The 27,684-nt window shown below is 39.5% G+C and overlaps 7 protein-coding genes across 22 annotated transcripts in view; 4 read left to right on the forward strand and 3 right to left on the reverse strand.

Moving 5' to 3' along the window:
• LOC109124399 (developmental protein SEPALLATA 3) overlaps positions 1-27,684 on the forward strand; it is a 40,780-nt gene that overhangs the window by 8,459 nt on the left and 4,637 nt on the right. The gene's annotated exons all lie outside the window — the stretch shown is intronic.
• LOC104776766 (nuclear pore complex protein NUP54) lies at positions 12-2,711 on the reverse strand. Its single transcript, XM_010500883.3, has 9 exons — positions 1,864-2,711; positions 1,726-1,779; positions 1,574-1,633; positions 1,320-1,430; positions 1,098-1,163; positions 928-1,014; positions 726-827; positions 481-630; positions 12-378 (listed from the first exon to the last, which is right to left on the reverse strand). The coding sequence occupies exons 1-9, from the start codon at positions 2,281-2,283 to the stop codon at positions 265-267; spliced, it is 1,164 nt and encodes a 387-aa protein (XP_010499185.1). The 5' UTR covers positions 2,284-2,711; the 3' UTR covers positions 12-264.
• LOC104778897 (uncharacterized) lies at positions 3,292-9,730 on the forward strand. 10 transcript variants are annotated; one of them, XM_087508832.1, is made up of 11 exons: positions 3,523-3,879; positions 4,244-4,279; positions 4,375-4,445; positions 4,546-5,421; positions 5,532-5,625; positions 5,711-5,809; positions 5,941-6,600; positions 6,723-8,825; positions 8,946-8,991; positions 9,096-9,241; positions 9,324-9,730. In XM_087508832.1, exons 3-11 carry the CDS (start codon positions 4,443-4,445, stop codon positions 9,578-9,580), a joined length of 4,284 nt encoding a protein of 1,427 aa, XP_087364958.1. In that variant the 5' UTR covers positions 3,523-3,879; positions 4,244-4,279; positions 4,375-4,442; the 3' UTR covers positions 9,581-9,730. The 10 variants fall into 10 exon arrangements, 7 of the variants coding, with proteins under 7 accessions (XP_087364954.1, XP_087364955.1, XP_087364958.1 ...); XR_015595468.1 differs by having other exon boundaries at positions 3,591-3,879; positions 8,919-8,991; XM_087508833.1 differs by having other exon boundaries at positions 3,591-3,879; positions 6,738-8,825.
• Positions 11,657-14,972, reverse strand: LOC104776770 (glucose-6-phosphate 1-dehydrogenase 3, chloroplastic). Its single transcript, XM_087508836.1, has 10 exons — positions 14,425-14,972; positions 13,989-14,203; positions 13,814-13,908; positions 13,632-13,746; positions 13,227-13,432; positions 12,988-13,137; positions 12,784-12,904; positions 12,475-12,704; positions 12,194-12,394; positions 11,657-12,102 (listed from the first exon to the last, which is right to left on the reverse strand). The coding sequence occupies exons 1-10, from the start codon at positions 14,639-14,641 to the stop codon at positions 11,853-11,855; spliced, it is 1,800 nt and encodes a 599-aa protein (XP_087364962.1). The 5' UTR covers positions 14,642-14,972; the 3' UTR covers positions 11,657-11,852.
• LOC104776771 (uncharacterized) lies at positions 15,397-16,360 on the forward strand. Its single transcript, XM_010500888.3, has one exon. It carries the CDS (start codon positions 15,595-15,597, stop codon positions 16,195-16,197), a length of 603 nt encoding a protein of 200 aa, XP_010499190.1. The 5' UTR covers positions 15,397-15,594; the 3' UTR covers positions 16,198-16,360.
• Positions 16,903-20,409, forward strand: LOC104776772 (uncharacterized). The gene is made up of 15 exons (XM_087508838.1): positions 16,903-17,045; positions 17,141-17,222; positions 17,660-17,733; positions 17,910-17,987; positions 18,101-18,176; positions 18,353-18,417; positions 18,527-18,628; positions 18,803-18,892; positions 18,982-19,056; positions 19,163-19,195; positions 19,285-19,359; positions 19,451-19,513; positions 19,633-19,701; positions 19,782-19,826; positions 19,923-20,409. The coding sequence occupies exons 2-15, from the start codon at positions 17,180-17,182 to the stop codon at positions 20,064-20,066; spliced, it is 1,032 nt and encodes a 343-aa protein (XP_087364964.1). The 5' UTR covers positions 16,903-17,045; positions 17,141-17,179; the 3' UTR covers positions 20,067-20,409.
• LOC104776774 (uncharacterized) lies at positions 21,600-25,548 on the reverse strand. 4 transcript variants are annotated; one of them, XR_015595469.1, is made up of 15 exons: positions 24,995-25,129; positions 24,843-24,918; positions 24,339-24,412; positions 24,162-24,239; positions 23,962-24,037; positions 23,575-23,639; positions 23,270-23,371; positions 22,973-23,062; positions 22,799-22,873; positions 22,673-22,705; positions 22,510-22,584; positions 22,351-22,420; positions 22,163-22,231; positions 22,039-22,083; positions 21,600-21,942 (listed from the first exon to the last, which is right to left on the reverse strand). XR_015595469.1 is itself a non-coding variant. In XM_010500892.2 (15 exons), exons 2-15 carry the CDS (start codon positions 24,883-24,885, stop codon positions 21,787-21,789), a joined length of 1,044 nt encoding a protein of 347 aa, XP_010499194.1. In that variant the 5' UTR covers positions 24,886-24,918; positions 24,995-25,548; the 3' UTR covers positions 21,600-21,786. The 4 variants fall into 4 exon arrangements, 2 of the variants coding, with proteins under 2 accessions (XP_010499194.1, XP_087364963.1); XR_015595470.1 differs by having other exon boundaries at positions 23,814-24,037; positions 24,995-25,064; XM_010500892.2 differs by having other exon boundaries at positions 22,358-22,420; positions 24,995-25,548.

A 27,684-nucleotide genomic window follows, 5' to 3' on the forward strand; every position in this document is an offset into this window, starting at 1 on the left:
AAAAAAACCTATTTCGATGACCAACATTTGTAACTTTGATCTTTGAACATCAAATTTATCCGCGCGTGTTGTGAACAAAAAAGGCAGTCTCTTCCAAAGAAATTTAATGAAACAGCAATCACAATACATCAAGATTTTATAGCTCAGCTACTACGTACATGTTAAAGCTAGCCTTGTCATGTCTGAGCATAACAATGTGCACACTCAACCAGGTGATAGTAAAGGAAAGGAGACATTCCAAACTGGAGTAATTGCAGATCACTTTCATGGTTCTTGAGTCATTTCTGTATCTTCAGCCACCATGATTTCCACATCCCTCATGTCTCGCTTCAATACATTCCCAAGTCTTCCTATGGCTTCTGTCTCCTGTTGCAATACCTATTTACAGTGTTCCAAAAAGTCACATACCTTTCTAATAGAAAAACAAAATATCCATATACCAATCCAGAGGTTAGCGACCAAAGGTGTTGCATATCATACCTCCTGCATATCGATCAGGCTCTGCTCGTCTATTTTTGTCGACCCAGGGAGATAAAGGGAACTACCAGAAGCAATCGAATTTGCTTGAGCACGAGATATTGTCTGCAGACTTTGCACCCTCCTAGAAAGCTCTGCTCCAGGACCTTTCACCTGGGAATCCAGTAATCCACACCCATTTTGTTTATACCAAACTTTGTGAACCACTGAACTTTGAGTAGAAATTAAATAAAAAAATGAAAACAGACCTGTCTTGTTATTGCGGTCAACTTCTCAGACAGTTCGGCCTCTCCTTTCGTCAAGGGTAATCGGAAACCCTTCCCTTCTAAGCTCTCTATTATCCTCATAACCTTCAAGCAAAAATTCATAACACAAGGGTAAATGTAACTTTGACTGTAATCTGGACACACATAACAATGTCAGATCTTTTAATGTGAAGACTTCTCTTACCCTCAACATGCGTCTTTGAAGACTCTGCTCCTTCTGTCTCAACCTTTCAATAGATGGAAAGGTATGTGCTTGTAAATGCCTCTGAAGCTGTAAAACAAAATCAAACAAATTCTTGTTAGATTATCCCACTAATAAAACGAGAGAGAAAGAGTAGTGAAATGAGAACTCACCATTTTAACATTGCTCTGAGTCGTTTTTATTCTATCCCTATCTGAGACGAGAACTTCATCTTGAAGCTGCAGGTACCCATATAAAAATAGTGTCAAGATTCGTTTGTCAAGTGTGGTAAATGAATGATCTCTTCACATATCACTGGATATCGATATTATACGAAAACAGAATTTGCTTAAACACCCCATAAAATAGAATTTTCGCAGGTGATGAGATCTTACCTTAAGGCGCTGAGAAAGATCTTTGAAACCTTGAACAAGTTGAGGCCACAGGCGTTCTCTTTCTGTTGAATCCATGCCTTCAAGTTTGCTCATGGCCTCTGCCCACATTATCTACCCACCAAATACAAACAAGCAATCATTAAGAGAGATTCCCGGAGAAGCCATACAGAAACTAATAACAAGATTCATTATACACAAGAAGGCTTCATATATGGCATGATATGGTAATAGAAAATGGTCAAGAAGATTCTCACATCTGATACTGCTGCAGGCTTCGCCCGGTACTGTGGTTCAGTCACACTGAACAAAAGATGCTGCAAGCAAACGGAAACAACAGTTCAACATAACCACCCAAAACAAACCACACACAGCTTAAGGGTTTTAGAATTTTCCACACCAAACTAACCTGAAAAGCATACTTAGCATTCGTCAGATCTTCCTTATACGCTTCAATGATGGCCTAAATCAAAAGAGAGAAACAATCAATGTAAAGACTAGGGTTATGGATTTTGTTTAGATCTGGAATTAAAGAAGAATAGCAAACCTGGATGTCACGATCGGCGAGAGAGTAAGGAATCGGAGCAACGGGAGCCATCTGAGTAGTCAATTGAGCATTTGGAAAAGGCGTTTGCTGCGCCGAGTTGTTGAACGGTGACTGAAAACCAAAATTAGAAGATGGCTGTTGCTGGAAGATTGAACTCGGCTGCTGCTGCTGCTGTTGCTGTTGTTGCTGTTGTTGCTGTTGTTGTGGTTGTTGAGATGAGAAGGGAGTAGAGAAGAGCGAGGAGCCAAATCCGCTGGATGAGAAGGAAGGAATCGACGGCGTTCCGAACGCCGGAGTAGATGAAGGTGTGTTAAACGCCGGCGTGGATGACGGTGTACCGAACGCCGGGGACGGCGTGCCAAAAGCGGGTGTGGAAGAGGGAGTGCCGAACGACGGCGAGGAAGACGGAGTGCCGAACATTGGGAAAAAAAAAGGAGAAGTTAGATCTCTCTCTGTGAAGAGAGTAAGTAATAAAGGGTTTTTATTAATTAGGCAAAAGACGCCATTGGGAAAAAACTTTAAAAAACGCAGCTCAAGTGTTCGACGAAATTCCCGGCTGTGTCTGAGTCAACTGTTTTAGGGTTTTGTTCACCTTTCGTTTTTTTTTTTTCGGGTCAATAATACTTTCACCAACTAACTCAAAACTACACCTTTCTTTGTCCAACGACATACATACATGGACCAAACAAACCCCGAATGATACAAGTTACATAACACACAACAAATGATACATATACAAAATTATTAGATTTGATGGTAACTTTGTAGTATTAAAAATAATATAAAAGCAGTACTCTCAGCTTCTTTAGAACCACACTATGTTGTTATTGTTTGTAATTTTTTGTATCATTCATTTGTCAGTTTTTCTATCCCTTAAAAAAAAAAATTGTACCACTTTACATCATCAATTGAATCCATTATGTTACTAATTCTAATGTCTTTATAATAAATTTATATTCATTTTCGAAGATATAGTTTCTGTGACGCAAAACAATATATATTTTTTACGTATTTCATATCTACTGAAAACATTACATAAGTCGATTAACATACATATACAATAGTTTTCAATATATAAAATCGGTTAGCTAAGTGCACCTTTAACGAGATAAATTCTATCGACACGTTTTGGATAGACATCAACCTTTTCTACTATAAATTTTATTCAGTATACGTTTCTATGAATTTAAAAACACATAAAATCTATGTTGATGAAAACAGTATTGTAATATCTACTAAAGAACTTTAACAAACATATCACGGATTTATGCATAATACCTGGAAAATTCTCGTGTTGAATCTCTTTTGGAAAACGGGAAAAATGCATCGTGTTGAATCTCTTTTGGAAAACGGAAAAATGCATATACATTTACTTATATAGTTATTAATTTTCAATATTTAAAACCATCGTAAACAAAAATGAATTTTACTTTTAAAAATTGATCACATTTTGAAGTAACTTTATACTTAGCTTTTTTTTTTACATATGTTCTCTTTTAATATAAGTCTTATCATGATTTGAAATTCTTTTTTTTTTTTTGTTAATAAAAGGACATATTGAAAGTTCATAGAAGATTTATATGAAATCTTGGGGATAGAGGTGGTTACAGGTTACAACAGTAAAAACTTAAAATAAAAATTAAAAAAAATAACTATGATAATTACAAGAAAAAAAAAAAAAGAAGGGGGCGAAGTCCATAGCCTTTCCTTCGTCGCCCTCCTTACTCACTCTTTTATTTCTCTCTCTCTCTTTCTCGATCTCTCGATCTCAACGTGAAAAGCTTTCTTCTCTTCTCCAAAGGCAAATCGAAAACAAGCAAAAAAAAAAGTTTCTCCGCCAAATCTCTCCAAAACCCTTTCTTCTCTGCGTTTCTTCTTCAACTGCGCTCGCTCCGTCCGTCTCCTTCTTCTCACGTAATCTCGAAGTCGGTTGTTGTTCCAGTCCTGCCATGGCCGAAGGGAAGTTCGATCTGCCTGACGATCTCATCTTTTCCAAATCTTCTGATCACTTGAAAGGTACTTCCCTCTGCACCTTCTTGCCTGCCTCTCAATCCTCGTCGTCTCTTCTTCTTCGTCTTCTTCTTCTTCTGTTTTGGATTTCGTTAATTTGAATTTGAATTTCTTTCTCTCTGGACCGATTCGAATGCGGAGAAACGAATGTAATCGTTTGGTTTCTGGATCTGAATTCCCAAATAGGATGCGGAAGCCATTTATATCTATCAGATTTATAACAATTTGACCTAGCTATTATTGTTTATGCTGATTAGGGTTCTACGGTTTCTTTTATCAACCTTGTTATGTCCGCGCTTTTTGATGCATTAGCAACTTCATGTTTTGGATTCAAACGCGCGACGTAATTCTCTTTTGTTTCCGAATCCAGGGTTTGGGATCTGGAAGCACTAAGAACCAATGATTTGTTCCGTGCCTCTAATTCCTACACCATTGGTTTCCTGACTCGGTTGGTTAGATTTCCTTCAGCCATTGACTAGCTTGTCTTTGTTTTTTCTGCAGAATTGGCCTCAGATAACAACATTCCTTTGTCTCCCCAGTGGCTTTACACCAAATCAAGCGATAGCAAGATGGTATAGTACCTTACCTAACTTTTCTTCTCTTTTATCAAGTTCTTAGATGAGTTTTGCTGTTTCACATACTCTTTCATCTGATCTTGTTGCTCTGTTGTAGGATGTTCGATCTCCTACTCCTGTGCCCATGGGAAATCCAAGTGACCCTAATCTCAAGGATGCATGGCGCTTGGATGCACCTGAAGACAAAAAGGACTGGAGGAAAATTGTGCCTGACAATGAAACTAGTCGCAGATGGCGTGAAGAGGAAAGAGAAACTGGTTTACTCGGTGTCAGGAAAGCTGATCGAAGAAAAACTGAACGTCGCATCGACAATGTCCCAACCAGAGAAACTGGTGACACGAAAACCACTGCTTCTTCTGATAGGTGGCATGATGTTACTTCTCGTGCTGCTGTACATGAACCTCGCCGCGACAACAAATGGTCATCTCGCTGGGGTCCTGATGACAAAGAGAAAGAAACCCGTTCTGAAAAGGTAGATAATAATAACAAGGACAAGGATGAGCCTCATAGTGAAAGTCAATCTGTTGTTAGCAGCATCCGTGCTACTTCTGAACGGGACTCTGACCCTCGTGACAAATGGAGGCCACGTCATAGGATGGAATCCCAGTCTGCTGGACCGACTTCTTATCGCGCTGCACCTGGCTTTGGACTTGATAGAGGACGAGCCGAGGGCCCAAATTTAGGCTTCACTGTGGGCCGAGGAAGGGCATCTGTAGTTGGGAGGGGTTCGTCAACCTCCTCAGTTGGTGCTGGTGCATGTACTTTTTTAGGAAATGAAAGTATTCCTGGTAAACAAAGCGCTTCAGCCTCTATGTTTCGGTATCCAAGGGGTAAGTTGCTTGACATGTATAGAAAACAGAAGCCTGATTCTTCCCTAGGTAGGATACCGACTGAGATGGAGGAAGTTGCCTCCATTACTCAAGTGGCTTTGATCAATCCTCTTGCTTTTATTGCACCTGATGCCGACGAAGAGGTATGGTAACCACTGAGAACTGGCTTCCATTGCCCTTTTTCATGAGTGTGTCGTTAATTTTTAATTTCTTATTCGCAACTGAGTTTGTTGACGGGTATCTTATCTATCAGGCAAGCCTTAACGGCATATGGAAGGGCAGGATCATTAGTAGCGAAGTTTACACTCCATCTGAGGAAGAATCCTCAGGTGATGAAAACAGCATGGGTATGTTATCTTGTCTTTAGCTTTTTGGCCTCTATCTTTCCACCTAGCATAATATGATGAGTGGGTCTTTTGGATGTTACTGCAGTAAAATACTGCATACCTGACTCAGGTGAGACAAGAGCGGATAGTTCTTTGGTAGGGTTTGTGAATGGTGACAATGTTTCCATGCAAAATAGTGATTCTGGTACGTTTGTGATAAGTATCAAATGGGTATTTCATATCATATATTGTTTTGAAAATGTCCTATCTTTATGAGTTTACTGGATTTTTTTAATGTCATATATTCTGAACAAAAGTCAAAAAATTATATTGTAGGGTTACTTGGTCGTCAAAATGGAGGTCTGGGGGGTGCGTCAAGCGTCTCAAGATTGAATTCAGTGGCTTCTGAGAGTTATGGATCCGCTTTTACTAAATCATCTGCACTGGATGGGAGTGAATCCGTTGTTGCGTCTTTCGAGCAAGATTATATGGGCAAGCTGGAGCAACCAGATATTGAAGTGAATCACTCAGAAGGGGCTATGCCACCTGAGGATTTTTTGTTCTTGTATATTGATCCTCAAGGAGTAATTCAGGGACCTTTCATTGGTTCTGACATTATTTCATGGTTTGAACAAGGGTTTTTTGGGACAGACCTACAGGTTCGCTTGGCAAATGCTCCAGAAGGAACTCCTTTTCAAGATCTAGGCAGGGTCATGTCATATTTGAAGGCAGAAAGCATCGATGCCCATATCAGTGACCAAAAGAATGAGTTAGAAGAGACTACTTTAAAAGCAGATTCAGACGCTGGTTTATCAATTGCACCTGTAGCAGAATCCAATGATTCATCCTCTATAATTGGCACATCGCGTTCTTTTTCTGTGTATAACAACCCTTCAGCTCAGGATAATTTTCAGAGAATATCTGAGTCTGAAGTTCATGTGAAACCACCACATGCTGAGGACCGAAGTTTCTTGGACTTCTCTGCTCAAGATGAAGGTATGTTCTGTTGTTAACCTTGTCTTTCTTTGGGTTCATATACTTGTGGAGAAGCTTTCATGTTCATATTTATTTCTGTGTTCATCATAACTAAGAATGTTTTTTATTTTCTTCTAAATCAGAAATTGTATTCCCAGGAAGAGCTGGAGGTTCTGGTTATGCGTCGGTTAAATCCTCTGCAAGTGTGCATGATGCATTAAGTGAATTTCCTGGTCAGTCTACTATTCCTGTTGAATCAACTAAGGCTGCTACTCAAAATCAGGGTGAGAATAAGCTGCACCCGTTTGGGGTGTTGTGGTCTGAGCTAGAGAATGGTAGTACACCAGTTAACCTGTTACCAAACAGGTCTTATGATGCAATGGGGGAGTCTACTGGTTCAATAGACAATTGGCCTATTGATTCCCGAAGAAATACGCAAATTGATCCCAGCATGTCCCTTGATTCTCTGGCTGCTAACCGGATGGCGCAGTTTGAACATTCCAACCGCTTTAACCTTGGGGATCAACTTTCATCAAATCAACATCACCAACAGCAATTCCAAAATCGGGATATGCTGTCGCATTCATATAGAGGTGATCAAGGTCAGGATCTGGAGCAATTAATAGCTCTTCAGATGCAGCAGCAGAAGCTTCAATTGCAACAGCAGCAGAAGCTTCAGTTGCAACAGCAGCAGAAGATTCAGTTGCAACAGCATCAGCTGGAACAAGAGCATCAGTTACATCAGAAGCTCTTACAAGAGCAACAACAGTCTCATGCTCGACAGTTACATTTTCAACAGATTCTACAAGGACAGACTCCTGATTCAAGGTTTGGGCTGTCACATGACTTCCCTCGATCCAACAGTGTTGATCAGATGTTGTTAGAGCAGCAGTTAATAAATGAATTGCAGAAAGGCTCTGGCCATCCGTCACAAAATTTTGCACCATACATTGAGCAACTTGCTGCAGGAAATATTGGGCAATTGCCACATGAAGGTCATCAGAGGGAGCTAATTGAACACCTACTTTCAACAAAAATGCAATCTCAATATGGACCAATGCAATCTCAATATGGACAAATGCAATCTCAACACGGACAACTGCAATCTGAATCAAGCCGTTCTTTGGAGTACCAACTGCTGCAGCAAGAGCAACTGATGCAATTGGCAAATGGAAGGCACAATACACTATTGGAGGAACAGAGACATATTGACCCTCTGTGGCCATCTGACCATAATGATCAGCTTTTAAGAACTCATCCTGGGATCCATCGTTCGCGGTCGTCGACGGGATTTAGACCACTAGACTTTCATCAACAGCAGCAGAGGCCACCCTTTGAGGATCAGTTTGGTCAACTTGAGCGTAACCTTCTGTATCAGCAACATCTTCGACAAGAATTGTTTGAGCAGGGTCTTCCATTTGAGCGATCAGCATCCTTACCTGTAAGTGCATCGGTGCTGAATCTGGATGCAGTAAATGGTCTTGGACTCTCTCAGGGTTTGGATATGCGGGATGCTACTGCCCACATGCAATCTTCGGGCAGATTGGGAAATTCTACTCTGGGTTTCAATCATCAGAATCACCGTATACCATTAAGTGAACCTCATTTAATGGAAGGACGCTGGCCTGGAGCTGATACACAAGTGCCTGGTGACTGGGCCGAATCTCAAATGAGGAGACCGGGTGAAGATTCCAACTCATGGATGATAGGTGGTTCTACAGAAGACAGGTCAAAGCAGCTTTTTATGGAGTTGCTCCACCAGAGACCCGGCCATCAATCTGCTGAGTCACCAAGCATGAACCGGGGAAATCCCTATGACCGGATGGCTCCTTTAGGCCTTACCCCAGGGATTCAAACACTTGGTGGACTTTCAGAACATGGTGGTAGTCTAAACGCTTCTGCTCTCGGGGCTCGAGCAGCTTCCGATGAACAGGTCAACAGATTACCGGGAGATAGGAACAATATGGGATCATTGCACCGTAATAGTTCCTTGCTTTCGGGAATTATTGATAGTGGGCTGTCCAATCTGAATGAAACCCAAGCCATCAGTAATATGTTTGCTATGAATAAGGACGCAAATGACATCAAAACTTGGAACAATGTGCCGCCTAAAAATGAGAAAATGGGAAGGATGATGTCATATGAAGCCCAAGACAGAATGGGCAAGCAAGCAGTATTAACGTCCCTGGTTCAAGGGGAGCTTCCTGTTGCTACGCTTGGCCAACAGTCTTCTTTCAATATTTCGGGTATGTTTGTTTCAGAGTAATTGCATCTTTAAGATTTCGTTTTCGCTGAATATCATGGTTTGGGAGCTTGATATTTGCTTTGTTATTATGAAGGCTTATCCTGATATTCTCTTGCTGCAGACCACTACAGTGACAACTCGGTTGGAGAAGATAGAAAGAAGGATAGGTAATTTTTGTATTCCGACGTTTGGCAACCAGTAGATTGGATAAGTAAAGCACCCTGATACCTCTATATTCCTGCCGATTAAATTTTGAAGTGATTGTTTGTAGGTTGGTAGTGCCATCACATGGGCAGGATTCGGTTTTGTTAAAAAGGCCTCCCTCGTCCCATTCTTCATCATCGCATGAAGGATTGCTCGAGCGTATGTCTGACACGGCTAGCAGGACAGCAGCAAGTTCGTATAGTGGAACTGAAGGTAAATTTGTCTCAAGGATCCTTTGTCGTTTCGGGCTTTATTTGTGGAAAATGAGACTCATTCTGTAAACAAATATTATCAGGAGGTGTGAGACGGGAATCAGGAGCAGCGGGAAACAAAGGGTCAACGTCAGAGGCATCGTTCAGTGAGATGTTGAAGAAGAGTAATAGCATGAAGAAAGTGGCAGCAGAGTCATCTGATGCAACTGAAGGAAGCAAAGGTGGAGGTGGGAAGAAGAAAGGGAAGAAAGGGAGGCAGATAGATCCAGCTCTTCTTGGTTTCAAAGTCACCAGCAATCGCATTCTTATGGGAGAGATCCACCGCGCTGATGATTTCTAACTCCTTTTCTTTCCTTCCTTTTTTGTACAGAATCTTTACATATAAAGATTAGCTTGCTCAAGCTTTAGGCGTATAGGTCCTTTATACACATAGCTTCTATCACATTGGAACACAGGAAATAAAGTAATAATGTTTTTTTCAGTTGAGAAATTGTTTGGTACGTTGGTTCATATTCGTTACAAATGCTACGATCTTGATTGATGCAGCGACTACATCTGACTAGTGTGATAGCCACTGGCACTGGAGAAGTCGACATTTGATAGTAGTTCAAAAGTTGAAAGAGATTAGTTTATATCTTCTGTTCTGTTGCTGGTTTGGCAAAACAAAAGCTGTTGGTCCTGTTACTGTGTACCACTTCGAGAGTAGAGGACAGAAGATGGAGCAGCTAGTGAGCATGGGTTTCTCCAGCGATTTGGCCGCCGAAGCTTTAACGGCCACCGGTGGGGATTCCATCCAGAAAGCCACCGACTGGATTCTCTCTCACCGTTCTTCCCCACAAACTACCACCGCCACTTCACAGCCGAAACTCGACCGCTTCCTCCGCCCCAACTCTAAAACCCTAACCCCCGCCGTCAATGATGATTACGGCAAGCGCCCCAATGCCAAAACCCTAATCCCCTTCGTGGGTGATGATTCCAACAAGCGCCCCAAGCTCTCATCATCATCCAGCCACCGCCAACAACACCAACCGTTATCGGAGCGTATGCGTCCTCGCATTCTCGACGACGTTGTAGGTCAAGACCATCTCCTCTCGCCCGCTTCTCTCCTCCGCTCCGCCGTCGAGTCCAATCGCCTCCCTTCCATTGTCTTCTGGGGTCCTCCTGGGACTGGGAAGACCTCAATCGCCAAGTCTCTCATCAATTCCTCAAAGGACCCGTCTCTGTATCGCTTCGTCTCCTTGTCTGCTGTTACTAGTGGAGTCAAAGATGTTAGAGACGCCGTTGAGAGTGCCAAAAGGCTCAATCTTGAAGGTAAAAAGAGGACTGTGTTGTTTATGGATGAGGTTCATCGGTTTAACAAGTCACAGCAAGATTCATTTTTGCCTGTTATTGAAGATGGTAGTATCCTCTTCATTGGAGCTACCACTGAGAACCCATCTTTTCATTTGATCACTCCATTGCTCTCTCGCTGCAGAGTTCTTACTCTGAATCCCTTGAAACCCAATCATGTTGAGACTCTGCTTAGACGAGCTGTAGATGATTGTGAGAGAGGACTCTCCAATAGCGTTGAGGTTGATGATTCTGTCATTGAGTTCTTGGCTAATAACTGTGATGGTGATGCACGAGTCGCGTTGAATGCTTTGGAAATCTCAGCTACCATGGCTACCGCTAGAGCCGGATCTGGGGCTGTTATGTCTGTTGATGATGCAAAGGAGGCTCTTCAATGCAAACATTTAGCCTATGACAAGGCAGGGGAACAACATTACAACCTCATAAGTGCTCTTCATAAGTCTATGAGAGGAGGAGATGCTAACGCTGCTATCTACTGGCTGGCTAGAATGCTTGAGGCTGGTGAAGAGCCGCTTTACATTGCGAGAAGACTTATAAGGTTTGCAAGCGAGGACATTGGCCTTGCCGACCCTTCAGCTCTTACTCAGGCGGTTGCGTGCTATCAAGCTTCACATTTCTTGGGTATGCCTGAATGCAATGTAATTCTCGCCCAATGCACCGCTTACTTGGCACTGGCTCCTAAATCCATTGCAGTTTACCGAGCAATAGGAGCTGCACAGAAGGTTGTGAAGGACTCTGTTGGACAGAATGAAGGAGTGCCTCTACACCTGAGGAACGCTCCAACCAAGTTAATGAAGGAACTTGGCTATGGAAAAGAGTATATATATCCTCCCAATGATCCTTCTTCTGCCGTAGCTCAGACATATCTACCTCCGTCTCTCCTGCATTATAAGTTCCTGGAATGGCCTCAAGATGCATCAGATGATCTCCATGATCAAGAACACAGGCTCTAACAATTCCTTCTTTGTTTTTTTTTGTATGTGTGTATAGCGAATCAAGTTGCTCAAGTCTTTGTAGACGCTACGTTAATTAGTGGTTTATTTGCTTGCTTCATTGAAGTCTAAAATGGTGGAAACAGAAACCCTTTCTTATTATTCAAGGTACAAAATCGAACAAACCCACTTCTATCTCTGTAAACGAAAGAAAACCCAAGTGAAGAAAATTTCCATGGTACCCCATAAACAAACACAAATTAATGAGAAATCTCAGACGTGGTTCTATGAACAAAAAATGTTTGATTGGTTCTTCCACTCTTTCACTGATCAAGATTCAAGGCTTAGGTCTCCCCATTGGACCTTGTGTTTTGCGGCTAGATAATGGGCACCGACTGGACCACGACTGCCGTAAGGATAGAATTCTGGAATTGTCTTCTTTTCTTCTATCTCTTTGAGCAATGGAGTAAACAGCGCCCAAGCAGCGTCAAGTTCATCGCTTCTTATGAACAACCTGCGTTCGCCTTCGATTGCATCCAGCAGAAGCCTCTCATATGCATCTGGGATCTCCTTTGAATACCTTCAACAACAAAAGAACACAACTTTATCGAGTTGGGAATCATATATGCCAAGAAAACGTAAAAGCTCTTCTTCATTATTTTTCAACTCACCTAGCTGAGTAGAGAAGATTCAAGTTACTCCGGTCTAATCTCATTCCTAAACCAGGGACCTTGTTGTTGATTTTCAAATATATAGCTTCATCTGGTTGTACGCGAATGACGAGCTCATTTGTGGTCTGGTCCAAATCAGTACCAGAATTTCGGTTATATAAATTTCCAGGCACATGTCTGAACTGCACCCTTATCTCCGCACTGTATCAAGAAATATAAATATATTACTTATGGAAAAGGCAAATCAAGAAAACTTGCAAGAAAATTCCCAAGTTTGGTACCTTCGAGTGTGTAGTGCTTTCCCAGCTTTCATAAGAAAAGGTACACCATCCCATCTTGCATTGTCGATGAAGAGTGCAGCAGCAGCAAATGTTGGGGTCAGGCTATCTTTTGGCACAGTTTTATCATCAGTATAGCCTGGATAAGTTACTCCTCCTGTGGTTTGCCCCTTATACTGTCCTATCACCACGTCTTCAAGTTGTATTGGCCTCATTGAACGTAGTACCTTTACCTGAATTGATGCAAGGATTTCAAAATACTGCCTTGAACTCAACCATAGTATAATTATAAGAAAGGGAACAATAGTAGACCTTTTCATTTCTGATATCCTCTGCATCCAAACTAACTGGTGTTTCCATTGCGAAAAGAGCTAATATTTGAAGTAGATGATTCTGCATTATATCTCTTATTATTCCGTAATTGTCGAAGTACCTGAATATGAAGAAGAGGTGAGTGTTAAAAGGCTTCAACACAGGAGAAATTAAAAATTTTAGACAGAAGACAACAACGATTACCCTCCGCGTCCTTCAGTGCCGAAATCCTCAGAAAATATGAATTGCACGTTCCTTATATACTGCCTTGACCATAGCGGTTCAAATATGAGGTTTGAGAAACGAAGAACGGACAAGTTCTCAACTAGCTCCTTTCCTAAGTAATGGTCTATCCTGAAAGGATCAACATTCCATATCAGCTAGGTATCTAAAACCAACATCAATACCAATTTTTAGAAATAACTTAGGCACAATATCTCCACCTAAATATTTGGTCTTCCTCCAGGTACTGCTTAAGGGACTTTGTTAAAGCAGCCGAGGTTTTGGAATCTCGGCCAAAAGGTTTCTCGACGATGACCCTAGTCCATCCATTGACAGATGAAGCAGAGGAGCTTGCACATTTCACTGCGTCTACAAAGATATTTGGAGGGATAGAAAGATAAAAAAGGCGATTCGAGAGTCTTCCACCCTGCAATAAGTTGTGTAATGAATAAGGACACACAAGAACCAAAAAAAAGCAAGAAGACCAAACTGTTCTAGTTTTTACTAATTTTTAAGAAACATTCATAGTTTTCCCACTTCTGTGTCCAAGTGATGCAATCTGGTTGCAAGGCAATCATGAGGAAGGCAGAAAAAAAAAACAATAGGCAGAGGAAAACATCAAATACCTCATGCTCCTTGAGCTTCTTGTCCAATGCAACAAAATGTTCCTGAGAATCATACTGACCCGAATGGTAAAAACATCTCTTGAGAAACTCTTCCATCTTTTCGTTGCAGTTTTCCCTGAAACATCACAACCATAAGTACCAAATTGTCTTGCTGGTTTTTACAAAAAGCAACAATGATTCACCTCTTATCAATTCTACATGTCAGTGTTCTGCTAACCATATCTCTAAGTTCAGCATCTGTCATCTTACTCCTCGCATATCCAAATATTGTAAAATGCTGCAACCAAAAAAACAGCTTACCACATGAATCAATTAATAACAATCGCGAGAAAGAAAGAGGGGAAGGGTTTTACATACCTCAGGAAGACAGCCTTCATAGTAAAGTGCGAAAAGGGCTGGGAATATTTTCTTCTTAGCAAGATCACCAGAGGCTCCGACCACCGTGATACTAACTGTTGACTGGTTTCCCCCGCCATTAGACTCCGCCACAACATTATCTACTTTTATTGTAGGAATCGTTACCAACCCGTCTTTCAATTCCTCAGCTGGGCTTGACTTGGTGGCTACTGAGCCTAAACACACAGTCGTATACGCATTAGAGAACATAACATGTATTGTTCTGTCTAAAGCCGGAGACTCTTGTCTTGTTTTAAAAGAATCAATCTAAATCAAAGCAGACACTGATGAACTAGTGAAATCAATCCTATATATATTATATATGAAAGCTTCAAAGTTACCGGCAAAGCAAGGGATAAAGAAGAAAAACCCAATTGAGAATCCAGTGAAAAGTTACCATCTTGCACTAGAGCAGAGCTCTGAACGGACTTCCTCTGCTGCGATCTAACACAGAGCTCAGATAGATTTGGCCCCTGAGGAGAAGCGGAGTGGAAGGAGAGTGACCGGCGTGGGTCAACAACATTGATCAAGGAAGAATGATTCGACAAGAAAGGAGACGACGAGGTGCGGGAGCGGTAGGTAGGGCAGGAGAGAGACGAAGAAAACGATGACATTTTCGAATTAGACAAAAGAGTGAGTTTATGGGAAGGCTCTCTCTCTCTCACAATTGCGCTAATGGTATAATGATGGAATGGTTGAGGACAATACAATTTGTCAAATTTGGAGCCTTTTGACGAATCCCAAAGGTTATGCCTTTGCCAAAATCTGTGATTTGTGTTGTTGGTATGGTTAAGTGAAGGGTTATTGCTGAATAAAATAATTAATTCAATTCACAAGTTGGCCTTTTTGCTTTCTATTAGTATTTATTTCCTTCCAAAGGGTTTTGCAACTATTGTTAATGTGTCTTCTTTTTAGCCAAATGATCTCCATCTGATTAGTCTGATCAAACTCATTTACAAAACAATTGTTCCTAAGATATTGCAAGAGTTAGACTTGGAACTGTGGGGGACTTTACTCCAAGGTTCGGCCATACTGATGTGATCCCTACCTAAGAGACATAGTTCAATCGCTAACTAACAAACATGCTATCGTGCAAGATGGCTTCGCTTTCATCAAATCACAATCACGGCTAACATTAACATTCACCGTGCTTATAATTAATCAACTCTTTTTTTAATAAACAATTTTAATGTAGGTAGGTCAACCATCTACTTGTGAATTATTTGTTCTTTAAACCTAACTAAAAGTAAAACTCTTATATTTTGCTAAAAAATTCATTGTGATTTAGCTAATTAACTCTTATATTTTAAATAATTTTCTAGAATTTGGTTATTCTTTGTTTTTTGGTATGAGATTAGAGATATATTGAAAAGAAGAAAATGTCGTAAATGGAGTAGAATTAAGTAAACATGAAAAAAGAGGATATACTATAATACTACACATTTGCTCTGTTTCTTCTTTTATCTGCCAAAGAACGCATCAAAGAAAACTCTCATCTCTCTCGATATAGAAAAGAAAAAGGTCAGTAAAGACTCATCAAAAAAATCAGCCATATGTGTGATAAGTAATGAAGAAAGGTAAAGTGCACCCATCTCCTCCTCATCCTCTTCCACCATCTTCTTCTTGGAGTAAAGATTACTCTCTCTCTGTCTTTAAGCTTCTCCCGGCTGCGATTCTTGTTTTAGTCTCCGTTCTCTCTGCCCAAGATCAAGAAGTCCTTGCTTACTTAATCACCACGTCACTCTCCACCACCGTATCTAGCAAGAAGAAGAGAACTCATAAAGTTCCTCTTCTTGACTGTGGATGTTTCGATTGCTACACCAGTTACTGGTCTAGATGGGATTCCTCGCCCAACCGTGAGCTCATCCACCAGATAATAGAAGCCTTCGAAGATCATCTCACCACCAGCGACAGCCCCTCAGCGTCACACAAATCCAAGAGAAACAGGAACAGAGCAAAGAAGAAAGGTAAATCTGAAGAAGAACCCATCGCCAAGATCACAGAACCTCTGAAGCTCACGGTGGTTTCCGATGAAGCAGGAGCTGAAACAGATAAATCGATGAAGAATATAGTGACAGGGCGCAATAAGGGTTTGGCGAGGAAGGTGTTGCCGGACGTTTTGGGTTTATTCAGTTCGCGTTTCTTGAGGTTGTGGAATCCGAACCCTTAAAAGCCATATCGATTGATCAAAAGCTACTTTTGTGTAACAAGAATTGCTATTTTTAAAGTGCCTTTATTGTTAAGTCACCTGGCTATGTTAAAAACGCAGACATATCTTCCATTACTGTTCTTTGTGATTGATCACTTGTTTGAAACTGTGTTAATTTGCTTCAGGCTCTGCTGCATTGCATATTCTTTCTCCTTTGGGTTGGTGGCAACAACCTCACTCTCTATGTTACTACTAAAAGCACACATTTTTGGTATTTCCATTTTATCTTTTTGCTTGGGAACAAAGTTATAAGGATTAGGTTGCATAGTTTCAGAAGGTGGGCCAAGAGAGATGTCTTTGTTTTGATTAGGCACTTCTCAAATATTGTGTGTCTCGTTTTAGATATGTTTATCAACAAATGTTTTAGTTACAATTTTACTTGTTTATTTATGTCCCAACTTTAGGTTATTGAAATTTGTATTTTCATATTCCCAAGTTTAGGTTAGATTATATAGGATATAGAAGTTTCTAAAAACCTATTACCACCATACCACAATGACCTTTGGATAAACTTATCCAAACCGAACCAAAATGTTTGATCAGAGAACCGAACAATATCTACCCGACCGAACAATATCTATGGGCATCTTCTCAGAGCATATTCGCAAGGCCTTGTCATTTCCATTTTTGATATTTCTCGGCCCAGAGAAAATAAAATAAAAATACAAAGAAAGAAGAAAATAAAAAAATGAAAGAAGAAAAAATATTGTTTCTCAAGTCACTTGTGGAACACTGTCCCCTCGACAAGACAAGACAAGTTTTGAGTCTCTCTCTCTCTCTCTCTCTCCTCGCCGCCTCCCTCCGTCGTGGTAAGACCGAATCTGTATCGCCGTGTACTTTTTCCGGAGCTCATCTTCCTAATTCTTTCTTCGATCCTTTCATGCGGCTTCATCTGCCACCTTAGTTCTTCGCTGTACAAGCTCGCAGGGTTTGAGTACTCGTCATGGCTATTCCCCTCGGGAAGCTCACCATCCTCATCGGTGCAGGTCTGTTCATCTATTGGGAGGTTTTAATTTTTCGTACTGCTTAATTAATTTGATCGGTGCTCAAATTGGTCTCTGGTTTTTAATTTCGGTTCGTCGATGTGTAATCGCAATCAGAGAATGCGAAAATTTAGGGTTTTTTGATAAACCCTTTGATTCCTGTAGAATGATCACTGTTTTTGCTTGACTGGCTCTTAATTTTTTCAGCTCACAAATCTTTTTGAACTTTTAGTGTCCTCCACTGGGTTTTGTTTGTTGCTTTAGTTTCTTCAAGCTATCTGAAATAAAGGAATCATTTTTAACTCTCAAGGACCTCTTTGGAAGACTTTTTTTATGTTTAAATTTCGTTGTTACTGCACCGTCGATGATAAATTGTCTTACTGTATTGATAACTTCAGTGCACAAGTTTGATGTTTTCATCTATCTTGCTTTTACGTTAGGTCTTGTTGGGTCAGTGCTTGCTAAAGAAGGGGGCTTACCAGATGTATCCAATTTCGTTTCGGGGGCTTTTAAGGTATATTAATATCTCTGTCACACTGCTTTCCATCATCTTTCACCCACCTTCTGATTTCGAAAAGTGTTCTCTGATTCCATTTTACTATGAAATGTTGGGTGTAAAGCTTGGCGGCTCCTTGTGTGTATGATGATGTTGTTTGGAATAATGGATTAATGGTTTGTATCTCTTGATAGATGGTATTTAGGCAACTGAAACAAGAAGAACCTGCCAAATCATCTAGCAAGCCCCGAAATGATACACTTATGGCCCAGGTTTGTTTGAGATTTATCTACTTACTGACGAGGATAAGTTATCAAATAGTGCTGGATAAGATAGGCGTGTGGAGGACTTAGATTTACTTGTCTTATCTCTATTTTTCTTGTAGGTTAACAGTCTTAGGCGTGAATTGCAGTTGCTGGGTTCAAACAGACCTATCACTATTGTTACGACAGCAGGATCAGGTCCTCTAGAATTTTTATGTTTTGAAGTTTTGTATCCCTCTCTGCTCTAATCTTCTAGCTATGTCATGATCTATCCCTAGCATTAGCAAGTCATTTCATATATGTGACGTTGATCTTTGTTTACTGAAATTATAGCTTAAAAGCTAAAACTTATAACAAATTTCTTCAATTCCCAGGTGGTAGAAAGTATGGTCTGATCATTATAATTGGGGTGATAGGCTACGGATATGTATGGTGGAAGGTAATCTGACTTCATCATTCCTCAGCTACCCAAAATAGTTGCTTGCTCGTATATTCGTATTTTCGTATATGAATCTCCTTGTCAATAATTTTTTATGCAATATTCTCAGGGCTGGAAACTTCCAGATCTTATGTTTGCTACAAGGCGCAGCTTATCAGATGCATGTAATAATGTTGGCACCCAGATCGATGGGTTTTACGTATCACTCAAGGCAAGTTCTTATTTCCCATATTTTCTCTAGTGCTCTTGAAGACTGTTTGCTTACTATTTTTTAATTGATTTGTCCATTAAACTTTATTCTTGTCTGTTATGATCATCTAGTACATAATTTAACTTAGTACCAGAACAACAATTTTGTCTCATTTTCAAAAACATATCATGACAGGGTACAAAAAAGGATTTAAGTTCAAAAATTGATCAGATGGGACGTAGTTTGGATGCGAATACAGAAATCATTCAAGAAACAGGACGGGAGGTATGTTAGATTGAATGTTGAAAAATACTTCTTTCACTGCGTTGTCAAGGCTTTATGATGATCCTAACTGTTTGCTTCATGATATTTAGGTGACTAAACTACAGGATGGTACAGCAATTATGAAGGATGACGTTAAATCTGTTTTCGATGCTGTTGAAACTCTGGTGAGAAAATTCAGTGATTGAATATATGTTCACCAGTTTGCTCTCCCTTAAAAAAACAAGAAATAGAATAAAAAGAGGTGATCAATGTGATCTTTGTAATTTTCAGGCAAGCAAAGTCTATCGTATAGAGGGAAATCAGGTAACATTTGCAGCAGTTGTAGGTGCACATCTTTTTTGCTCATCAGGCATTGTGTTGATTGAATTTGAATTTCTTGGCTATCCATGAAGGATATCACGCTTAAAGGAGTTGGGGCTCTGCACGCTCAGTGTCGGGAGAACCGAAGAATTCAAGAGTCCAATCAGGCATGAGCCTTCTCCATTTTTGCAGTGCATTTTAGGATCTGGCTACATAATCTACATGTTCATCTTATTTATAGACTTCTTTTATGTTTAGGCTTTGCCATCAACGACGTCATTACCAGCCCTCGAGGGAGCTCCTGTGACACCATCGGCAAGGGTAAATGACTAAATCTTTTATCTGGTCTCATGATGAATTTCAACTGTTAATTGCATTGTTGGGATGGTTACTGATTTTGTTCTATTCTTTTGCTTATTTCTCTGTTTTGATGTTAGCAGACTTTATCTTTGCCTCCTGCTTCTCCCCGTGAATCCCAGTCATCTTCAACTTCTAATGGTGCACAACAGGTTTGTTCAATCTCATACTAGAGCTTTGAATTAGAAACTGAACTGTGGGTTTAGCAAATACTGACGTTACATTTGGACAGTCTCGTGCTCCACTTCAACACACTCAATCTATGTCTGGTTTGAAGGTAAAAAAGTTTCTGCCTCTCTTCCCCTCTTAAGTCTCAAACTTCAATATTGGTCAAACCTAACCTAAAACAATCTATTATAAACCTGGGTCTCAGGAGATAAATGACAGTGGAACACATTCCGGAGAAACCACGGGAAGCACGAGTTCAGGCCTGTTTAGTATGTTCTCAATACCAAGAATAGGGAGGACTCGTAGTGTGGTCAACACAGTGCCTACTAACTCCATTGGACCCCAATAGTTGCTTGTCAATACCGAAGAGAGAGTTTTGATCATTCAAATATTATGATCAGCAAGCCAGAGATGGGTAAGTGCTAGTAGAGGATTTGAATAGATTATGCTGCGGCTATGTTCGGTCCCTTGCTTAGTGGAGAGAATGTCATACATGGTGCATAATTTTTGTAGGGATGCAACTTATATTTAATTGGATATATATGTCACAATTATTCAGTCTGTTGCTCTGCCCTTTCGTAATCCAGTTTATACAAAAGTCGACGATGGTTTTGTCTGGCCGTCTCTTCTTTTTCCTTTATGTATTGAATAAAAAGGCTGGTCCATTTGGCAATAACATTGTTTCGACCAAAGTTTTCCTTAATAGTGAAATATGATAAGAGATTGTATTATGTCATCTTTTGTTTAGTTAATGTGAAGAGTTATGAAGTGATCATGCTTGGAAACAAGCAAAGTAATTGGGTAGATACAAGATCACTATTTTGCTCAAGTGCCGAGCCACTAGCGACAGATACTACCATTATGACGTGTTTAAAATTGTTTCTGGTAAGAGATGAGAGACTAACATGGCTGATTTCGTAATATAGATGTATATTTTCATTAGTAGCTGAGTTTCAAGTATAGTAGTTGGATCGAGTAGCAAAGACTGTAAGCAAGAGTAGTCACAGGACACGCATGATTCTCAAACTTGAAAGGGCGATGGTAAATTCCAACGTTGCGTTGACTCATATCTTGATCCAGAGTATTATGATCTCAGCAAGACCCAGGAACTGGTTTCCTAATAATTGCAAAAGAATAATTCAATCCAGTGAAAAAACTTGATAAGTTTAGCATGTTCTTCCTTAGTCTGTAACACTAATATTTCTACAATCACAACAGAAACAAAAGTGAATTTGTGTATGCAGAGTATTGAATTTTCTCAACCTTGGAACATCATTTGACGAGCAGAGAATTTAATTTCTCATTTTCGAGACGCGGTATGTAGAATATTAACTATATTCATGCTTGCCCCAAGCCAGTAAGATAGAGTTTTAAAAGGCAGCTAACCAATCCAACCAGCCCAACTCAAATACAACCATCTATCAAGGTAAAGCATCATGCTGTGCAGATGAGAAACACTTATAAACTCCAAAACGACGAGTCAAGAGGTCTGTTAGCTTGCTAATCGTTTCTTTCTTCTTTCATCCTGAATTGATTATTCAACATGTATGGCATGGCATATTACTGTACGCTAGGTTCATAATCGACTTTTCTGGTTTGCGTATCCTGTGTTTCACACTCTATCATATGTTTAGAGTAGATGGCCATATGAGGACTGAACCATGTTAGATAGGGATCTCTCATTGCTCTGATTTCTAACACCACTAACCAGTCCAAAAAGAAGTTCAAAGATCTACACATCTCTGGCACCTGCATTTTTAAAAGAGGGCCAAGATTTCGTTCTGTTTATAGCTTTTATATTAAAAGCCTTCCAATCATAATTGTATTAATACCTCTTTCAAGTTTCAACAGACCAAACCTAATCAAAGGAACAGAAACAAAATTGTGATAAATAAATGACCCATTTGAATATAACCTGCATCCCTACAAAAACTATGCACCATTTAACATTTATGGCATTGTCTCCGATGCATGCAGAAAAGTAAAATCTATTCAAATACTCTATTAGATACAACATGTCCCCTTCTTGTTTGTTAATCCAAGTAATTAAATTAACAAATTCTCTTCAGTTAAGTAGGCACTGTGTTGACCGTACGAGTCCTCACTATTCTTGGTATTGAGAACCTACCAAGCACGCCTGAGCTCAAGCCTGTTGATACACCGTTTCCTCCAGAATATGTTCCATTTGAAACTGTCTCGCGGCTGCTAGAGCTTTCACTTATGTCCTAAGACCCGGATTCATACAAGATTGTTTTAGGCTAGGTTTGACGCATATTGATGCTCAGAACTTGAGGAACAGATAAGAGATAAAGAATCTTTACCTTCAAACCAGACATAGATTGAGTGTGCTGAAGTAGACCCCGTGACTGTCCAAATGAAAGGTCAGTACTCTGTACAACGAAATTTAGTTTCTAACCAAAAAATCTGGTTTCAGATAGAACAAACCTGTTTAGCACCTTTAGGGGTTGACAGCGACTGGGATTCATCGGGAGAAACAGGAGGTAAAGACAGAGTCTGCTTACATCAAACACGAGAGAAATCAACAATAGAACAGAGTAAGATTTGTAACAATCCAGATAACGTGAAGAACAGTTCAAATTCAACACGACACCAGACTAGAAAAAAGACTTAACCATTTACCCTTGAAGATGGTGTCATAGGAGCTCCCTCAAGGGCTGGCAATGAAGAAGTTGATGGCAAAGCCTAAACATAAAAGAAGTCTGTGTAAATACGATGAACATGTAAGTGTAGCAATTTCCTAAAATGCTCTGCACAATGGAGAAGGGTCATGCCTGATTGGACTCTTGAATTCTTTGGTTCTCCCGACACTGAGCATGCAGAGCCCCAACTCCTCTAAGCGTGACATCCTTTATAGATGGCCAAGAAATTCAAATTCGATCAACACAATGCTAGATGAACACAAAATAATTTCCAACTACAATTGTGATATATTACCTGATTTCCCTCAATGCGATAGACTTTGTTTGCCTGACAATCATGAAGATCACAAGATTATTTCTCTTTTTCTGTTTTAGGGAGAATAAACGGGTGAACATATATGCGATTACTCAATTTACTCACCAGAGTTTCAACAGCATCGAAAACAGATTTAATGTCATCCTTTATAACTGTTGTAACATCCCGTAGTTCAGTCACCTAAACATTTTGATACATTATAAAAAATGATGAGAACCATCAGAAAGCCTTGACAATGCAGTGAAACAGAAATATTTGTTTAACTTCAATCTAACGTACCTCTCGTTCTGTTTCTTCAATAACCTCCATATTTGCATCCAAATGACAACCGATCCTGTCAACGTTTGAACTTAAATCTTGTTTTGTATCCTGTCATAAAACGCAAACAGATACAAAATGAGACAAATATTGATCTTCTGCACTTGAATTATACTTATTGTACAAGATCATTTGGATGGATTAGCTCACAAAAGATCATCATAACTGATAAGAAAAAGTTGAATGGAAAAAACAAGACAAATTAGTACATGAGCAGTCTATAAGAGTGCTTGAGAAATAAGTGAAGTGAGAACTTGCCTCTAGCGATGAGTAAAAACCATCAATCTGGTTGTCAACAGTACGGCATGCATCTGATAAGCTACGCCTTGTCGCAAACATAAAATCCGAAAGTTTCCAGCCCTTAGAATGTTGCAGACTAATTAAGTGAGCCGTAGGTTTTCAAACAAGAGAAAGAAACTACTAACAACTAAACCAGTTCAAACTAATTAGCAAGGAGAACCGAATGAAATGGATTTTAAAATAAAAATCTTGACTAGTCAACAGCACTTAAAATGAGCAACTAACTAATTTTAAGTAGATTAGGTATGGTGAAGGATCATTACCTTCCACCACACATATCCGTAACCGATCACCCCAATGATAATGATCAAACCATACTTTCTACCACCTGCAGATTCAAGGAAAGTGTTGATGTTTTCTTCCGAGTTTAGATTAACCGTAAAAAAACGAATGGAGTTACGCTAGTGAATTGACTCGCTAACGCTAGGAAGAAAAAGACACCGATTAGAGCATAGGTATGTCGTGTTTGATGTGAGAAAAGTAGCAAAAGAGAAAAAAATACCTGAAATCTGATTTTTAAAAACAATGTCTACATAATTTAAGTGTGCCATAGCCAACTCCAAGTTTCATATCAAACCAGTTTCGTCATTTTAGGAGCAGAAGAGGAATAAAAAAACTCCAATATAAAAAAGTTAAAAACTCCGAAGGACCTGATCCTCCTGTTGAAACAATGGTGATAGGTCTGCTTGAAGACAACAACTGTATTTCATGCCTAATACTGTTAACCTACAAAAAAAAAAAAAAAAAAAAAAAGAGCTCAATCACAGTAACGTAAGTCCTCAGTACGTCTATATCTTATCTCGCTCTATCCGACAGCTTATCTTAGTTAATAAATTAATGTCAAACTAACCTGGGCCGCAAGTACATCATTGTGGGGATTGGTAGCTGGTTTGGTAGGTTCTTCTTGTTTCAGTTGCCTAAATACCATCTGCCAACAGAAACAAAACCATTGCCTTATTTTGTCAAACCGCATCATAAACATGTGGGAGTGGCCAAGCTTTAGCACAACATAGAAAAATTTGAATACCTTAAAAGCACCCGAGACTACACTCGAGACATCTAGTGCGCTCCCTTCTGTAGCAAAAGCTGACCCAACAAGACCTAAAGTAAAATTTGCAAAATAATCATAACATTGTAAAATGCAGTAACATGGATGAACATAAAGCACGTACACTAAATCAATCGATTCAGCAAGTTCACAATCATTGTAAGTGCCATTAACATAGAAACTAAAACAAAAGCCTCTCCTACCCTAATAAAAATTAACAGCAAAGGCAATTGAAGGATGTATTCAGACAAAGCTGTAATCAGAATCCAATGCGCCACAGATGTAAACCACACTGAAAGATGAAAAGCCTTAAACTTTGAGCCAGTCAAAGGACACTGATGTTATGTACAGGAACCAAAGGGTTTAAGAAAAACCCTAACTTTCAATCCTCTAAAATTGCGATTACCCATCAAAACAATTTTAAAAAACTAGAGAGAGAATTCGACAAGCGAACAAATTAGTCACTGATATAAAAGCACAGACCTGCACCGATGAGGAGGGTGAGCTTCCCGAGCGGAAGAGCCATGGCTAGATTATACGAGCTTATACTGCGAAGAAACTAAGATGGGGAACGAAGCCGCGTGAGAGAAGATCTAAGAGAGGAGGATTGGTAGAAGAGAGCTGTGGGAACGTACCGGCTGATACAGAGGCAGCTCTTGGGACGCCAATGAAGTGAGACAGAGAGGGATAGAGACGACGACGTGCGACTATATTGTTCCCTTGAGATCGAGGCACAAAACAGAGCTGCTCATACCAAACCGACATTTCCGGTCAGATTCGGTTTAATATGATACCCGATCCGATCATGTTAATTGGTCCATTTTTTTATAAAAACAGAAAAAAAAAAAAAAAAAAAGGCCTGCATTAAATCCACTTGGTATGTTGTGGATGAATCAAAATGCCCAAGTTCTCCAAATTTAGAGTGATCCATTCACCGAGACACTTGAGAAACAAAAAAAAAGTGAAGCTACCAAATAATGGAAACACAAAAGATATAGCAAAGGAGAGATAAAATTGAAATCCTCTTCGAATGCATGTGTGTATGTCTCTAGCTAGCGCCCATAGTTAAGACGTGCAAGATGAAGTTTATGCAATTAATCAAGAGATGTAATTGGAGACTCTAGCTAGGAGAGACATTACAGTTTTGTAATTAAGAAGATAAGTAGGGACAAAAATTAAACGTGAAGACAATAAAATGAGGTAGAAAAAAACTCGAGTTTTTGAGGACTGTGGAGTATTAATTGGATCCTCAAAATATGGTGTGAGTTTACAGGTATAGACTACAGAGGATTTGAGATTTAACTGTGGATATTGCAAACCGAGACTAGATCTTTTGTTTCTTCACACGAAACTTTATATTTGTAAAATATTAATTATATATAGTTACTTCCTAGTTCCTAAGTATATGGTTCCATGTTATAACATTGTTATGAGACATGGCCGGTTTTAAAGACCCGACATGTCAAAATGAAAATACAAAGACCACTTCTATTAAAGCTTCAGTACTAGACTACTAGCTAGTATTTTTTTTAAGATTCATGAGTAGTGTTTGCGGCCCATTATTTGCATATTCGTTTTCTTACTATACGTACCATTATACCATACGTAACCTGTTTAAATCTCTTTTCTAACAGCCTACATGTATATAAATAAATCTATATATATATATCTGCAAAAGTTCTTGTCAAAAGGATGATTGTACATAGTACTTGGTTATCTCGCCCCCAACCTACTTAATTAAGGCCCATTTAGCATTCATCAATATACGAACTTTAATTGGCGTGAAATTGAGGAGCACAAGATTCACTCTCTACTAACTCAAATCTTTTAAATAGTGGATCAAACAAAATTAACCAGCTTTGACACTCCTCCAAAGCTAGTTCGGGTGACTCTTCTCTTCTAGCTAGTGAGTTATCCTTATCTTGGTTTAGGCATCTAAAATCAATATGGTATAAAATTGTTTCGTCGGCTCTCTTTTGCTTCATTTTTTTGAAAGGTCTCTCCAGTCTATTCGAAGTAAAGTGTCCGTTTTAGAATCAACGAAGACCATTTAATAAAAAGCGCAAACTTATAAAGAGTCATGCCATCAGTTAAGTTATTTACTCTCACTATCTCGAGTCCCATACATAAATGACAACATATGTTATAAAGTTTTTGTGCTTTTAGTTACATCAATATATATATATATCTGTTAGCGTGTGTATTTTAGTTTAGATAACGTTTGTAAATAACGTTTGTCAACAGTTCAACAAAATACACATGCGTTTGTAAATAACGTTTCATTATTAGTTTCGATTTACGGACGTATAAGGGTCCCTTGTATACGTATAATAACCAGTATTTTTCTTGCACGCTGAAAAGTGAAAACCTTTTAATGCATAATGACTATGAGTCTATGACAACAGTAACTTACTATATATCGTAGAGGAAGGTGAAAAAAAAAGTAGAGAGACTGGTCCAAAAACTTAACCCCACTCAATAAACCCCAGACGTGACTTGTTTGACGATAACACCATCTTTCTATTTTGGGAAACGAGGTCCCCTTCCCATTACGTCTTGATATGGACCCTGTCCGTCTATATTTAGCAGATTAATCCAACGGTTCTTATTCCTTCTTCGACCCTTCACGACATCGGCTCAAAGCCGTCGGATTCCCATCTCACGTCGATGGACCACATCACCAGTACTTCGCAACTTAGCTGTCGTGTAGGATTTCACGTGGCATTTATTTGTTCTAGTTTGTAGTGCAACATTGCAAGTTGATATGGTCCCCCATCGATCACCGTCGTCGTCGTCTCTTTAGCTCACATCGAGATTCTTCTTTCTTTCCTACGTGTAATAGCATTTTTGATTTTGGGACTTCTCTATGACCGTTGGATCTCTCATCGATCTAGCTTCAAGTGGGACCTGTGTGTGCTCCAGGGCATATGATCCCAAAGCCAAAAGAGTATTTTCTAAGTGCTTCTTTCTTTCTTGTAAACCCTTTTTTCTTATGCTTTAGAAGGAGATATTTATTCGGCCGTAGCTACTTTAACAATTCATATACCTTCAAGATCTCATCTTATCACTAAAATTTTTGTATGCTTTACTTTAACTTGTGACAATTTTCGAGTTAATTCGGTGTATCTAGCAATGGAGAGGACTAAAGTTTAGTAAAACATAATTATGTCTATGATTTATTGTTGTTAATAATGTAAAATAGATAGATAATATGGTAGCATGAAAAAATTATGTGTTCCGCTCATGAAAATACAGCAAGAATTAAAATGTATAACAACTCCATTTCATAAAGTAGATGTGATCAATATAGGAGAATTCTATGTTA

This window comes from Camelina sativa, chromosome 3 (genome assembly GCF_030686135.1).
Source record: "Camelina sativa cultivar CO46 ecotype springtype chromosome 3, ASM3068613v1".
In the NCBI taxonomy this organism is placed as follows: domain Eukaryota; kingdom Viridiplantae; phylum Streptophyta; class Magnoliopsida; order Brassicales; family Brassicaceae; genus Camelina; species Camelina sativa.